Here is a 15,371-nt window from a genome sequence, read left to right as displayed (position 1 = left end):
GAACGCTGCTTTGCATGTGATATTAGAGAGAGGGGTCTGCAAAACGCAGCCTAAAGAGAAACAGACACCCCTGCATTTGCCTTTTGGTCTCGCCCCCCGGGGAAGGCCAGCTGTGTTAGCACAGCCCCTGAGTACAGAACAAGGCTGAATGATTTGAGGGACTATAAATCAGAGTGCAGCTGCTGTGGCAGCTCCTAGAGCGACTGTGCTGGGGAGGGGGCAGCCGTGCGGTGTGCAGAGCTCAGTTACTGACTGTCAGCCGAGGTACCTGGCTGCAGAGAATGGAGCTATTTGCATTACAAAGGATCCCAGGCTGTTTTAGGATCTGACTGTCTCTTGCAGGCTGCTTGGCTGGCGTGCACTGCCTGGGGACGTCCAGCTGGGCCAGCTGCCCAGTGTAGAGCTGTTACTCTGTGAGCACAGTGGGGCATCACACCCCATGTTCTTCAGAGAGATTGTTATAATATGATTATGGCATAACTAAGGCATGTTTTAGGCAAGATAGGTCATGTGAGGTATCATTGGAAAGGTTGATTTACTGAATATGATCATCCTATTTGTACACATGTATCATTTTTGTATCTGAAGTTCGGAATATTGTCCTTGAAACTATTACAAATGCGTTTACACTTGGGGAACGCCCACTAGACCGTGAGCAATCAGTCTAGATTGCTGGTTGGACGGGCCACTAGGGAAAACAATCTCCCACCTCCTGGGAAGCCTTCTTGGGGACACTGCAAACAGCTTTTGAGTTGATACTGGACTCCATGAATAATACTAGTACTTTCCCACTGACCAGTGCTGGGAACCACATTGGAAGACAAAGGATTCCCACTATATGTAAAACCTATTTAAGGCAGGGGAGTGACATAATCAGGGTTTATTCTTCACTGAATCCTCGACCAAGATGACTCCTGTAAACATCTACGGTTTGTGGAATTCGTACCGGGGGAGGGGGAAGCTGTGCATACCTTCCTCCCCATTGAGGGAGGGGTGAATTTCAGGAGCTTACGCTGTGCAGTTCTCTGTGCAGCGCAAGATGATACAATTTTGGGTTTACGCTCCAGAGGGGGTGTGCACTTGAGTGCTGTGCTCTTCCCACACAGAGCTGGTTTCAGAGTCTGTGTGTGTCTGCAGCTGGGTGTGTCCCTGAGTGCTGGTAAAGTGCAGTCTGAGGCCTGAGGGAGGGCTTGGCTGGCCTGCTTCAGCAGCGCAGTGTAAAAGGAACCCAGGCTGGTGGATCAGGCAGGCTCAGTGATACCCCAGTTCCAAGTGGCACCCTGGGGGGAGCCCGTCACACACTGGCTGCAGCAGGGTCGTGCCCCCACCTTTCAGAGCAGGGAGCTCCCTTTGGAGAGACGTGTCCAGCTGGCTGGCGGCAGAGTCCCTCAGAAGGAGAGAGGGGATGGCGGAGTGGGTACTTTCCCCTGAGACGTGGCACAGGCCTGCGAGGCATCTCTTTTCTAGCAGCTGGGCGGCTCCGTGCACTGGCAGTGGGAGGAGGAGCCTGTCGCCCGAGTCAGCCCAAGGCAAAGCCACCCGAAATGGTAACTTGTCGAGGGCTGTTCTGGTTCCTCCGAAATGGGCAATGTCACTGGAGCTAGAGGTTGCCAGGCAACAGCCTCACCTGGCAGGGTTCTCCACCCCACGTTTCCTGCCTGACGAGAGGGTGGGTAAAGCCCGAGAGGTGCTGAGCAGCCTCGATGCCCACGGAGCACAACGTGGCACCTCGCAACATCGCATCCATGACCAGCCTGTGGGGCAGCAGCCAGCCTAGCATGGAAACCGCTAGCGCCACGTGGGACGCCATGAGGCACCGTTGCTAACTCACCCAGGCTTGGTTTAATGACAGCAGCCTCTCTCTAGCAGGAGGGCACGTCTCCTCTGACTGCCAGGAGACCCACGTCGCCTGTGCAAAGCAGATTCTCTCCGGGGGCCAAAGATTGCATTGACCAGACCCAGGCTACAGCAATGCGACTCGCCTCGGGGCTGGGGGGGAGCTGCATTCATGTCAGAGACCCAAAGGAGGAAGGGGTTCCATCCAGAGCCGGTAACAATTCCAAAGGCCTGCTAGTCACCTGCCTTCACTGCTTAGCTTGTCCCCAAGTTCTTAGCCCTGAGCTTGCATGAGGATCTGCTAGACTAATAAGCAGATTGATTTCCTGCGCCTGAGAGAAACAGGAAAGCAAATTACTATCTTGTGCCCTTGTGGAGATGAAGGGCGACCACACAGGGCAACAAAAGGCTCTGACGTGTTTTGAATGGTGTTGCAGCGCAAAACTCTGCTACAATATCAGTGCCTTTATCCTGCATTTCCTTCCTCCCCATGCTTAATTTGTGTCAGGGCTGAGCCCTGGCGCCTCCGGGCCGGGCGGTTCAGGGCCCCAGCACCTCTGGGCCTGCTGCACCAGTTACAAAAGTAAAAGAATTGCTTGAGCCCGGGCACCTCTTTCCTTACAAATTAAGCCCTGCTTCCTCCCCATTTCTTATTCCCCACGTATTTGACTGTCCATGGCATGAGCCATTAAAAAGATGGTCAAAAACGACCTGTCTGTCCCGGGGAGTGTCTTGCTAGCCCAGGCAGTTCATGAGTTACCAGATATTTAAACCACATCATCCTAGTTCCCACCTACCCCGCACCCAGTTTAGTGGCAATACCACTGAGACCGTTGGCTGCTGTGCAAACCCTCTGAGAGCCTTCCAGCCCACCTCTCCCGTGGCATAAAGGGCAGCATTGAGCTCCTACCATAGGGATTTTTCTCACTGGGTGGCTAGGGCACATGGGGCAGGGAACTGACTCTTTTCTTGCTCATAAGTCTTACGCTGGCATAACTCAGTCACGTTGGTGGTAGAGAGGGGATTCAGGGCGTTGGGTTCTAGATGGAATCCCTGAGAAGTTTCTGTTCCCAGCACCGACACGTCTTTGTTTGCTCACTGGCGACTTGTATCCAAACAAAGGCAGCTTTCCCACCAGCCCTTCCAGGATGACGTGTGCATGCAATTGCTGGGCTCTGTCTTTGTTCAGGGGCGCTCGCATGGACGTGTTTATTTCCACTGACCCATCGCCTTGGCTCCATGCAGAGGTGCTGAACTTCGGGAGTTGCTAGGCTGTAGTCAGAGGCTAAGAAGGGCAGAGAAAACGAAGATCCCGTTACCCAGCATGAGGCATAATTACTATGTTTCCTAGGCCGGTTAGTTATAAGAAGTGTTTTTTAAAAGAAATCAGCTGTACAGTGGCATTACAAGGGGCAGATGCTGGAATATACTTTGCTGTAGGGCCTTCAGTCCTGAAGAATCCCAGTGTGTTTCACCAACTGTATGTCTCTAGCACTGCTGAAACACAGCCCCCCCTGAGGCAGAAGGGAAAGCCACCTGTATTCTGAGACCCGAGTCTAATCTTCCTTACACAGTGGTCCTGTAGCCGTGTGACTCAGCGGCGCTACTCCAGATTTACACCAGTGTCACTGAGATGAGAATCTGGTCCGTGGCTTTGTTGTGCATCCTGGCACAGAAAGCACTGGAAAGTACTAGCTCTACACATCAGTCTCCTCTTTGTCCTAACACACAGCATGCCACAGCCATCTCTGCCCCACTCGCGTGAGTGAAATGTGCTCTCGGCGCTGTGTTTAAAGCATTACATACACAGCTTTCTCTTTCTGCTGAAAGTAATGACGTTGGCAACAGTAGACATTTACTGTTTGTTTGAAAGGCCCTGCTATTTATTGTGCATGCAGCCAGCCGACTTCAGCAATCTTTGTACTTCTAACTGTGGGGCGGGGACGTCAGTTCGTTACTGGGATAAAGTCTCTGGCTCCAAAAATCCTGAAGCAGGGCTGGCTGTTGCATTCTTTGAAAGCGAGGGTCTAGGGCCTGGCCTGCGTTCAGCTGATGCAAGCAAATGCTAAATCTCCTGGCCAACACACCCAACAAAGCAGGCGGCTCCAAATGTGAAAGCTAATGAAATAATTTTACAGTTGGGGATTTAGTGAGACAATGGCTGCTGGGGATCAGCTGACTTTGGTTTTCATTGAGCTTTTATCCAGCATTCTCCCTTTGTATCATGCTTTAACTGTTTTGTAAATAGTTTTGGCACCATTCTGCTGAGGCGCGGTATAAATTCTGTCGCTCGGCCCCAGACCCTTCACTGGCTCAAGCGGGTACTGGTATAACTGGTAAGAATTTTCTATTTATTGTCCTTCCTTTGGTTTTGGATTTGTTTCCACTGCAATCCAAAGCTGCATAGTCTGAAGACTAACCTACCGTCCATAGCATGAATGCAATAAAGAGATGCCCAGCAATGTACGGGGGTGCACGTCCAGGAGGGCGAATAAGAGAGGATACCAATGTTTTGATCGCATACAGCGACCGTGATTTCATGACTGGTCAGGAGCCTGACCCTTATTTAGTTGAATTTTAGCAGGTATCACGTTTCACGTAACTTCGAGCCTACTCAAATGGGATGGCTTTGAAAATTCCTCATGTTTGACCATTACTGGGCACGAGTTCCTTTCCGGGGGGACTGTGCTGGGCGGGGCAGAGAAGGAGGCGCAGCCGCTCCATCCTGCACAGCGATGCTGTGCGCCACACACCATCTGCAGCTCCATTGGTGCCAACTGGGGAAGCAGGGAGTCATCTTTCCTGGACACGCAGTCCTGGCTGCCCTGCGGGTTAGGATCTCCCTGGGGTTTAAATTGCTGAGGTGGGTGGTGGAAAAAGCTTCAGAAACTTGAACTGCATTAGCCATGCCCTTAAATGTTTAAGCAAAGCCCATGGGGCTCACCCCTCCTGCATTGCTGTTAATATTGCTTGGGCCAAAATTTGGAGGGTCTCATGCAAGCTTTCTTCAGGCCAACTGTAAGTCGATTCCCCTTGATTTCACTGGGAGTTTGCCTGCATAAGACTGGCCAGCAGCTGAACTCCCAGCTGAACCCAATGGAGACTTTGTAATGCTTGATGGTGCAAGATGGGCCTGGACTGGGCTTTGCCCCCAAACCATAGCACGTCAGTGCACAGATTGTCACCGTCCTTACTCTGCCATGGAGCCAGAGACTCATGTCTGAAGAATACAGGACTCTGGCTGATGTGGTACAAAGGCTGGAGAGTCCTACAGGGCAAAGCCAGTCCACTCCCGTCCCCGCACCGGGGTCCTGCTGCGCTGCCCTTGTGACTCTAAGGCGGGTTGGGTTAGAACACTTGCCGTTGTTGGGCAAGTGCTAATTACGTTTATACAGAACCAGCGATATAACAGGGACTTGCCTCCAGCCTTTCCATAGTGTCCAGGGAGCCGCAGTTTGTAGCTTTTGCTCCCACCGCGATCCCTTTGCAGCTGGTCTGTATGGTCTCTCTCCCCGCAGCGGATGAATCATTGTATTCTAGGCCAACCCAGAGCTTTAGCACAAATTCCAGCACCAGGGACTTCTTCCCATCACAGGGATACAGTTCAGATGGGTGAAGGGGACCCTCCCGCGCTGCTGGTCCTGCTCCACCTGGATTCAAGGGAAACCGTGCTTAGTCTCCCCCAGTGTTGGTAATTCCAGTGGGTTCCTCCGGCATTTATTGGCCAATGAAGTGAAGGGAGAGGATCACCGCGGAGCACTGGGCAGGGGGGGATGGGTGCGGGTGTACGAACCCAACCAGAATTCCGGTTATAATGATCAAGACCAACGTTTAACTGTCTGGATTTCCTGCCCAGGCTCTCGGTTTCACAATGGCGTCAGACCATCAGATGCCAGCCTCTAAGCAACAGCAAACCAGCAGCAAGGTCAGTATGTGCGTCTCTTAACGCTGTGCAGTGCGTGCTCTGTGCAATAGCTGGGTTTGCACCGCGATATGGTCCCAGGAAACATAAACGAGTGTGCGGGCGCGGATCCATTCCCCCAGTTCCGTGCGTGCCAGGAGGCGCTCTCCTCTCTTTGAGGGACCAGGCTGGAATATGAATGGCCGAGCTGCTTAGAACGCCTTCCCCTAGGCAGCAGCTGCTTGCCCTTGTACCTAAAAATCCCCTCTGCCTTTCATATAGCAGCTAGGAATGTTGTAGTGACCTTGCAGCCGGGAGGCTAGGCAGCGACCTCTGAGCCCCAGTGCCATCCCATAAGCAGCTGCTTAGCATGCATGGCAGCACCAAATGCCATCACCTCCTCACCACCCCGAGGCTCTCCTCCAGGATGCAAGAATCCAGAGCTGTGGGACAAAATAAAGAGGCTTCCCCACTCCAGCTGCTCCCAGTTCAGTAGTAAGCAGCTTTCCAAGCCTTCCCCGTGTTGTTGGGGCCTCATAGTAACGCATGAGAGCAAGTGACATATTGAACAGCCATTCCTAAGGGAGGGGGGCCCCCAAGGGAAACTCTATAAATCCTGCAAATTCTCCTAGAGTCAGCCAAAGCCTCTGCACGAACAGCCGCAGTGCTTGGCAAACGTAATCCCTAAACCTGCCTGTACATAAGGAAATGAGACCGTGCCCCAAGATTAGCTCTCCTGGAGCCTGGTACTGCGTCAGACGTATCCTTTGATCCGTACCCTGATGGATCTGACTTGTCAGCCCCAGGAGAAACACCAGGAAGGGGGATTTTCACGGGGGCTGGGAGGGGGTGTCAGAACTATTCAGGGTTGCTAATTCTTGTGATTTTACTGCAAGTCTCCCGGGGGCATTTGGTGTTTACCTTTGAGGCCCCGGCTCCTGGAGCCTCCCACCTCACAGGGTCCTAGAGACCGGGCTCCGGCCTGAGCCCAAATGTCTCCACCGCCATGATACAGCCCTTAGCCCGAGTCAGCTGCACAGGCCAACCGCCAGTGTCTAACTGCAGCAACGAAAAGGTGGGACCTCGTGTGTTAGATCGAGTCCTGTATGTGGGAGGGGGAAAGCCCCGACCTCACATTACCCTCATCTTGGGACCCAGGGACTCCGTTTGTGAACTCTGTGACTTCAGGGCGACAATCCTGCTCAAGTTGGCGGGTACCTTCCCCTCATTCGGGGCCTGATCCACCCCCTGCAGAAGTGGCTGGAAAGGCTGCCATTGACTTCAGTGGAGCTGACTCAGCCCTCATCTTGTTTTGTGTGCAGACACAACAGATTTTCCTCTCTCTGCTCCACTGACCCACAAACCTGTGCTGAGCCGACAGAGCCTGGCTCGCTGGATGATGTGTTAATACGTAACGCCCATCCCTAAGCCCCTGTTTATTTCGCGGGGGCTTGAATTGCATTGGGAAGGAAAGGTTGCCACAGTTGGAGTGAGTTAGATCTGTGACTTGAAAGCAAATTGTTGAGGGGGCTCAGGCGAATTGCAAACCCAGCCCTAGCCGATAATTTCATTGTGAAATACGGGCTCGGCACGGGGCACCTGGGTGCCGGGAGGACGTGGGGGAGTTGGGGAATTCAGAGAAGGGCAACACAAATGACTGAGGCTCATACCAAAGAGACACAGAACACTCTGAAGGGACCAAGACCGAGGAGCAGGTTCTTTGGGTTAGTTTGTAACTCACAGAAATAGAAGAAACCAAAGTTCCGGATGGGTATCCAGAGCTATCCATGGGTATCCATGCTGGGAGTCACTGAGCCCTTTTAAAGGAGCCTGGGCCAAACACTTGAAGATGCAGGAAAGAATCTTGCCCTGGCTGAGGGACAAGGGCTGAGTGGACTGATAGAGCTGGAAAAGCACCATTTACAACCTCCACCATCCCAGGTGTGAACAGAATTGATGGGGCTGCCCGAGTCTCTCCTCCCTACACTGACGCAGAGAAATCACAAGGGAATGTACTGTAAGGAACAGTCCTGCACTGACCCCTGTGCTCACGGGCAGGATGGACGGCAGGGCTTCACCCCCCCTTTTCTAAGCTGCTGTTCTCCTCTCTCTCTCTCTCTCTGGGTATCAGATTGTCGTCTTTGAGCAAGAGAATTTCCAAGGTCGCTGCCATGAACTTAACGCAGCTTGTTCCAATTTGAAGGAGGCTGGAATGGAGAAAGTTGGCTCCATCCTAGTACACTCTGGACCGTACGTATCTTGCACGCGGGACGGTGGGAATGAAAGCACGTGGGTGAGTCTGGGCCAGTAGGTGTGTCAGGCAGGGGACGTTGTGATAGTGACTTAGAAACAACTGTTCAGTGTAAAACGAGATCAAGTGAGGAAGTAAGTTACTGAATGGATGTGCCCTGCCCCACTCCCCCTTCTCCCACTGGGCTTCCTCAGCCTGGAGACGTCCCAGCAGTTGAGCCTCTGGGTGGAAATATGGAAAGAGACCCCCTGAGCACCTCCCAGCCTGACAGATGCTGGGACAGACTCGGCCCTCATTGGTGCCCTCGTGAACAAATTCACTCCAGTGGTCTCGCACTGGTTTTACACCAGGGTACCTAAGTGTAGGATTTAGCTAAGTGTCTCTTAGGGTGTGTCTACCCCGCAGCTGGGCGCATGCTTGCTGGAGCGAGTAGACAGACACGCGCTAGCTCTGCTCAAGCTAGTGAGCTAGAAACAGCAGCGTAACCCGGACAGTACGGGGGCTGCTCGCACTAGGTGCCCAAGTACATACTGGAGGCTCCGGGCAGGTTTCTGCTCAGGCAGCTAACCCGAGGTGCTACCCTGTGCTGCTGTGGCCATGCTGCTGGGTGGGTGCGTGCATGCATGCGTGTGTGTGTGTGTGTGTACACGCACGCGTGCAGGAAATGCAGTATAGTTGTAGCAATCAGGCTTGGCTTTCCTGGAGTAATTGGCCAAATTTACTGTGTATTTTGCAGCGAGTAGCTTCCTGCCCTGATCATTTGTCATTTCCCTCTATGGTCGGTGGCCTGGGGCTGCACATATGACTTCAGCTGTCTGTGCTGTGCCCCCTCCCCCACCCGCTGCCAGCCATAGCAAGAATGAGACCGAGATACAGGCTCACTAGTGGGCACGAGACTCCATAACGTAGTTGATAAAAACCCAGTTCTCAGCACAACTCTTTGTGAAAGCCTCTTGACCGCTGCTCCGGCAAGCTCAGTCCTGGGGCCAGTGAAGTCCTAGGGCCTGGAAAATCCCACCTTCTGTGCCCAGGATTTCCTGCCCTGCAGCAGGAACTCCACTGAATTACACTGAGCTTCTGCAATAAAGACCCCCCACTTCTTATAAGAGAGGAGGAATTCCAGGGCTCCTGAACTAACACCACCATTAAGCTTGCTCCAACAACTCCATTTCCTTCCCTTGCTCCAACAACTCCATTTCCTTCCCTTGCAGGGGCAGGGAATGTGCCGTCGTTACTGCCCCGCTATCGCACAGCTCTTCAGACCCTTCTGTTTTCCTCGTTTACATACAAGCCCCCTGCGCGCTTGGGGCGGGTATTGGCTTCTCTCTTTTGGATTAGAGCCGGGCAGGGCTTTGTGAAGACAGGGGTGTCTTCGGAAAAACAACCTCTCCAAGAGCCACACCGAGAGGGGCCTCTCTCTTGCTTTCTCCTGACAGTTCCGTTGTCTCCGCCCCGAACAGGAGCGATGAAGCGGAGCTGCACTCCGCACGGGGCAGGCTCCTTCCCAAATCTGGCCCTTGGGAACAGAGTTCCTTTTCCAAAGTCACAGCCCGGAGGCCAATGAATGGAGATCAGTGTGATGGCTACAAAACGGGAGCACACCCACTACTGGTGGAGCTCTGCACCCAGTGCCACTGGCTGGCAGCTCACTTGCTCACTGTCCCTCTGTGCCAGGAGCATACACAGGGCTCATGTGTGGGTCAGGAACAGGATCTCTAAATCTGCTTAACATCCCTGTTCTGGAGATCCCTGGGACAGCTCCTGGTGTGTGTGTGTGTGTGGCTGCTGGGCAGGCTTTGTGTTATTTGGGGAGCCAGGATACAGTGGGCTGGCTGCCAACACATGCTCCTTGCTGGTGGTGCTGGTTCTGATGGATGCCTATGCACTGTGCCTGCCAGAATTTGGCCCATAAGTAACAATATGGAACGAGCTGCACCAATCAGCAGAGTCCCAGGTGCCTGGAATGCTTAAAAAGCAGAGAATTGCAAGCTGTGCCGTACCTAGACTTATCTCTGACTAGCATTTTAACATAGAGAACAAGTGCACTTCACTTTCTTGATAACACCGTGACATGTTAGGTATTTCAAGTTCATTATTTCTACAAAGCTGGAATAATAGTTCACAATGACCAGGAAATGATGTCCTCTGAACTTGCCTATATCTGCAGCTAGTCTCTTCCATGGTCTCTCTGGTAGAGGTGTTTGTATACTGTATGGCTCAGTATTGTCTCTGGGAAGGAGATTGAATATAAATCAACTTCAAAGTCCAGTATCGCCAAATATTCCATTGACTTCTTCCACCTTTCTCACTAGGCCTGTCATGGCTGCCACACCGCCACTGAGAAAGTTGTTGGTCTTTGATCCAATATACTCTGAATGCAAAGTTTTTGTCTTGTATGTTATTTCCATGGTGAACTGGCCCATGCAGTTCAGAATCCCTCCAGGGCTAGTCAGAGCTGAGCCAGGTGACTTCAGCTCTGGGAGGGCTTGAAGGTAATTGTAAGTCCTTTTTGAGATGACTGTGATGTCAGCTCCTGACTCAATAGTCTTGCCATGAATATGCAGTTTCATCTCCAGGCAGGTTCTGTGTCATCACAAGTGATAGGTCCCAGAAACAATGACTCTCGATTGTCTGTAATATGAGTCAACTCCCTGACTGCTTTGGTGTGGCCAGGGGCGGCTCTAGGAATTTCGCCGCCCCAAGCACAGCGGCACGCCGCGGGGGGTGCTCTGGCGGTCGCCGGTCCCACGGCTCCAGTGGACCTCCTGCAGACGTGCCTGCGGAGGGTCCGCTGGTCCCGCAGCTCCGGTGGAGCATCCGCAGGCACGCCTGCGGGAGGTCCACCAGAGCCGCCTGCCGCCCTCCCGGCGACAGGCAGAGCGCCCCCCGTGGCATGCCGCCCCAAGTGCGCGCTTGGCGCGCTGGGGTCTGGAGCCGGCTCTGGGTGTGGCAAACAGCTGCAAAATGTCCATATTTCATGCATTTATTACACCATGTGCCTCTGGGTGGACATGCATCATCTCTTGGGATGCAACTTTTTCCATATCTTGTGCATGTAGACTGGAATTTGTTCCTTTTAGCCTGGCAGTTCTCTGCTCACCTCAGGGGTCTTATAGTAATGGTTTTTAGCACTCAGGCTGCATCTGTTAACGGCTTCTAAGGTAGCTTCTTTTTTTTTCAAGTTTGGCAAGTTGCTCTTGGTTTTGCTGTCTCACCAGCTCAGACACCTTTGCTTTCTATATAGCTGGGGCTATGGTTAAAACTCTCTTCAGTTGTAGCTGCTGTGAAAGGTTTTTATCTGTTAACCCGATAACCAGCTTGTCTCTGATATTTTCATGTTTTGCATTCTCCAAAATCAGTTTTCAGCCAATGTATGCAGAGCTCTTACAAAACAGTCAGCATTTTCCTTTGGTTCTTGAATTCTCTGGTAAAAACGTGCTTTCATAAACCACATATAAAGTATGCATCAAATATAGCCAGAACCCTTTCATAGTCATCTTTGTAACTGTCTATAGTAAAGTCAAAATATTTAAATAGATGCTCTGTCTGCTTCCCCATACTAAAAATTAAAAAAGATACCTCTATATCTCCAGTTTCTTTGTGGCATTTGGTAGCAATGCAAAATCTTGCAAAACATTGTTTCATCTGTCCATTATGAAGGTTTGTCTAAGCTGAAGTTCTCTGGGGCATTGGAGAGTGCCAGGTTGATGAGATCCTGCAACCTTTGTTCCTTGGGTTTGCAACTGTTGTACCTGTTTTAGAATCATAGAATCTCAGGGTTGGAAGGGACCTCAGGAGGTCATCTAGTCCAACCCCCTGCTCAAAGCAGGACCAAACCCAACTAAATTATCCCAGCCAGGGCTTTGTCAAGCCTGACCTTAAAAACCTCTAAGGAAGGAGATTCCACCACCTCGCTAGGTAACCCATTCCAGTGCTTCACCACCCTACTAGTGAAAAAGTTTTTCCTAATGTCCAACCTAAACCTCCCCCTCTGCAACTTGAGACCATTACTCCTTGTTCTGTTACTCCGTTTCTGTTCTTAGTTTACTTCTGACAGCATGTCATGCTTCCGTACCAGATACGGTTAGGTTGCAGAGCTTGCTTATACATACCAGATGTGTTCATCATATGATCCTTTAATGTCCTGTTGGGTATAACTAAGGTTAGCTTAAATAAGGTATTTTTACACACATTGACATTGTGGCAGAACAGTATAATACTGTTTAGCATTTAATTTTGAGAATAATGTGACACACCCAGTATAGTAAATAAATACCCAGGAAGCTAATTGAGTCCTCCAGGCAAACAGCAAAAGGGGCGTTTCTCTGGCCGTCTGCTGAGGAGCTTGAGGATGGTTCAGAAATGGGAGTTTCTGGTGCTTTGCCCATCTATCTCCAATGTTTGTGCTTTGTTGTTTTCCAGCTGGGTCGGCTACGAACAGGCAAACTGCAAAGGGGAGCAGTTTGTGTTTGAAAAGGGCGAGTATCCCCGCTGGGATTCCTGGACCAACAGCCGGAGGAGCGACACCATTGGCGCCCTGAGACCCATCAAAGTGGTGAGAGTGCTTGTGTCAGACACCGGTCAGTATAATCTGCTCAGGTAAAGACCTGATCATGAGCCTCTTCTGGGGTCCTCTCAGACTGAGAGCTGGAGCCAAAATCCTGGACAAAACCAGCTGTTCTGAACTTTTAAAAAAGGCAAGTCATTGTGTCCTCAAATGCCTGCAGCTCCCGCAGTCACCATATTTGTGAATGTACCTGTGCACAGATCTCCACTGAAAAGTTGTATGTCCACAGAAAATAGGAAATGTCCTCCCAGGTCAGACCAGGCATTATCTAGGCCAGTGTCATGTCTTTGAGAGCAGCCAATGCCGGATGTTTCAGAGGAAGGTCTGAGGGACCCCTAGAATGGAGAGTTATGGGTCAACCTGCCACACCGAAGTTTGTTGGTGAACGGCTAAGGATGATCATGATACACGTCTGCTCACAGTCAGCATTCCACCTCCTGACTAGGCTGACCTGGGCCCACTCGCTGGTCACTTGAGTTTTGTTTGGAGGCTTGAGCCATCTTCTCCGACTCCCTGATAACTTCCCTGGAAGGTGCCTGGCCCCATGGCTAACACTGACCCCGCATCTCTCCTCTCTTCAGGACAGCCAGGAACACAAGATCGTCCTCTATGAAAACCCCAGCTTCACCGGCAAGAAGATTGAGATCATAGATGATGATGTGCCCAGCTTCCATGCTCATGGCTACCAGGAAAAAGTGTCATCTGTGCGCGTGCAAAGTGGCACGTAAGTACCTGGGGCGGCAGGTCCACATGACCCTGTTAGGATCTGGGCACTGGAGTCTCCTTTTCCCTGCACTTGGAATCTAGGAACTGGGGGACGGAATCATCGATTGCATCAAATTCTGTCCCTAGAGCCCGAATTGTCTCCAGTTTAAGGTGTCGCCATAACAACACCCTAACCCAGGTGGTTAGACTCCAGGCACAACTTCTGTCCTGCAGTCACCATCTCTGATGCTCAGCGCTCTGCTCTGGGCCTGGAGCTGAGCAGGACACATGTTGCTAGACAGGGCGAGAGAATAAACAGCCTTTTGCCCTGATGCACGGAGCCTCCTGAGGCCAGTGAGGTGTGTGCGGAGGTCAAGGATCCAGTGTCCTGGCCGGATGGAGCAGGGCAGGAGGGAAGCGCCCGCGCGGGGTGAGCCCCACGGTGGTGACTCCTCTGGGCTCAGGAAGCCCTTTCATTCAGAGGCTTTGAATAAAGCGTTAATGGCTCTGAAGCAGAGGGCAGTGCTGGCCGATGCAGTGGTGCTAGTGAGGGCCCTCGCAGCACATCCCCTTGCCCCGGCCAGGCCAGGAATGGAGTTCGATTCGCCACTCACAGGGCAGAGTGGGGCAGGGTTGCCTGTGTGGGTGGAGACACCGGGTGCTGTCCCGGGTGGGTTTCCCGGACGCCTGGGTTCTCCCAGTCTCTGACTCGGCTGGGCTTTCCCTTTGCAGCTGGGTCGGATACCAGTACCCCGGCTACAGAGGCTACCAGTACCTGTTTGAAAAGGGGGACTACAAGGACAGCTCAGAGTTTGGTGCCCAGCACCCCCAGATTCAATCCGTCAGGCGCATCCGGGATATGCAGTGGCATCAGCGAGGGGCCTTTCACCCCACCAACTGAAGCCCCTCCCCTCCGAGTGCCCGGAGGAGAAGGAAACCAGAACCAGTTTTATGTGACCTGCTGCTGTTTCCCAATGGCCTCGCTCTCCCACATGCCACTGCCTGACGAATGCTGCTCTGCTGCTGCTGCTGAAGCAGTTGAATAAAGCTTTGAGTTTCAAACACTCGATCGAGCTAGGCACCTTTTTCTTGGGGGGCGGGCGGAGGTTAAGACACTTGAAATAATTCTCTGTATTTGCACTGGGAGACGTGCTGGTGGGGGCTGCTGGTTCTGAGCTTCTCAGAGCCCATGTGCTCCTCTGAGAGTCCAGGGTGTGGAGTGGAGGACACCCCCCCACCAGGGCCGCCCAGAGGGGGGGGGAGTTTTTTGGGGGCCCCTGGAGCGGTGTCCTTCACTTGCTCCGGGGGACCCGGAAAACTCTCGCGGGGCCCGGGCCCCCGGAGCTTCTTTCACTCTGGGTCTTGGGCGGCAATTCGGCAGTGGGGGCCCCCGCCACCAAAGATCCCAGGCCCCCTGAAGCCTCTGGGCAGCCCTGCCCCCTACCCTCTGCACTGAGAGTCGGGTCAGTTCCCCTCCTCCCCCCTGGGCAGTAGTGACTGAAAATTAAGAAGAAATGGTAGGGAGCCAAAACCCCAACCCCCAGTCAGCAGGGATAAGACAGGGAACCAAGAGCTTACAGCTATTCCCTCCAGGGGTCTGAGCTCCTGAATTCAATAGGACCCTGAACGGTGGCCACAGCTTGTCCAGGACTCTGCAGATTGACTGGCCTGCGTGATGCCCGCAGACCGTTCTGGTGTGTGGCCTGCCACGGTTTGGGCCTGAAAGCCCTGCCATGTGGCTCAGAGAGCTTGGTTGCTGCTGCGTTTTTGTGCATTTCAGTGGGAAGAGGGTGAGCCACGCCTAGAACGACCCTGGAGCATCTTCCTGCTAGCTAGCGCCATAGATATGCAAGCCAGGGTTGGAAGACAGGCCAGATTCACCTGGGCTGTTGATGTCAGGGGCTGCACGAGGGAGGAATTTTGCCCTGTCAGTCAGTTAACCTAGTAACGAAATCACATTGCATTAAATAATACTATGAAGTCAAGAGAACTAACCCCTGCAGTGGCTCCGTCAGGAAGTGCGGCCAAGCATGGCTTTTCCTGGGAATAATGTAGAATCATCCTTGCTTGTGTTCCACGGAGATATTTCACACTCTGGATGAGGTCTCAGT

At 52.5% G+C, this 15,371-nt stretch overlaps 1 protein-coding gene across 3 annotated transcripts; it reads left to right on the top strand.

Moving 5' to 3' along the window:
- Positions 1 to 786: 786 nt before the first annotated feature.
- Positions 787 to 14,261, top strand: CRYBB2 (crystallin beta B2). Of its 3 annotated transcripts, none has more exons than XM_044989537.1 (6): positions 787 to 929; positions 5,693 to 5,761; positions 7,869 to 7,987; positions 12,411 to 12,543; positions 13,137 to 13,279; positions 13,993 to 14,261. In XM_044989537.1, exons 2-6 carry the CDS (start codon positions 5,708 to 5,710, stop codon positions 14,159 to 14,161), a joined length of 618 nt encoding a protein of 205 aa, XP_044845472.1. In that variant the 5' UTR covers positions 787 to 929; positions 5,693 to 5,707; the 3' UTR covers positions 14,162 to 14,261. The 3 variants fall into 3 exon arrangements, with proteins under 3 accessions (XP_044845472.1, XP_044845471.1, XP_044845473.1); XM_044989536.1 differs by having other exon boundaries at positions 860 to 916; XM_044989538.1 differs by lacking the exon at positions 787 to 929 and adding an exon at positions 3,762 to 4,172.
- The last annotated feature ends 1,110 nt before the right edge of the window (positions 14,262 to 15,371 follow it).

This window comes from Mauremys mutica, chromosome 16 (assembly GCF_020497125.1).
Source record: "Mauremys mutica isolate MM-2020 ecotype Southern chromosome 16, ASM2049712v1, whole genome shotgun sequence".
NCBI classification, from domain to species: Eukaryota; Metazoa; Chordata; order Testudines; family Geoemydidae; genus Mauremys; species Mauremys mutica.
This window is presented reverse-complemented; position numbering and strand designations above follow the sequence as displayed.

Coding starts and splice junctions, on each gene's coding strand:
- CRYBB2 (XM_044989536.1), top strand. Junction 5,762..7,868: donor AACAGCAAACCAGCAGCAAG/GTCAGTATGTGC, acceptor TCTGGGTATCAG/ATTGTCGTCTTTGAGCAAGA. Junction 7,988..12,410: donor ATCCTAGTACACTCTGGACC/GTACGTATCTTG, acceptor GTTGTTTTCCAG/CTGGGTCGGCTACGAACAGG.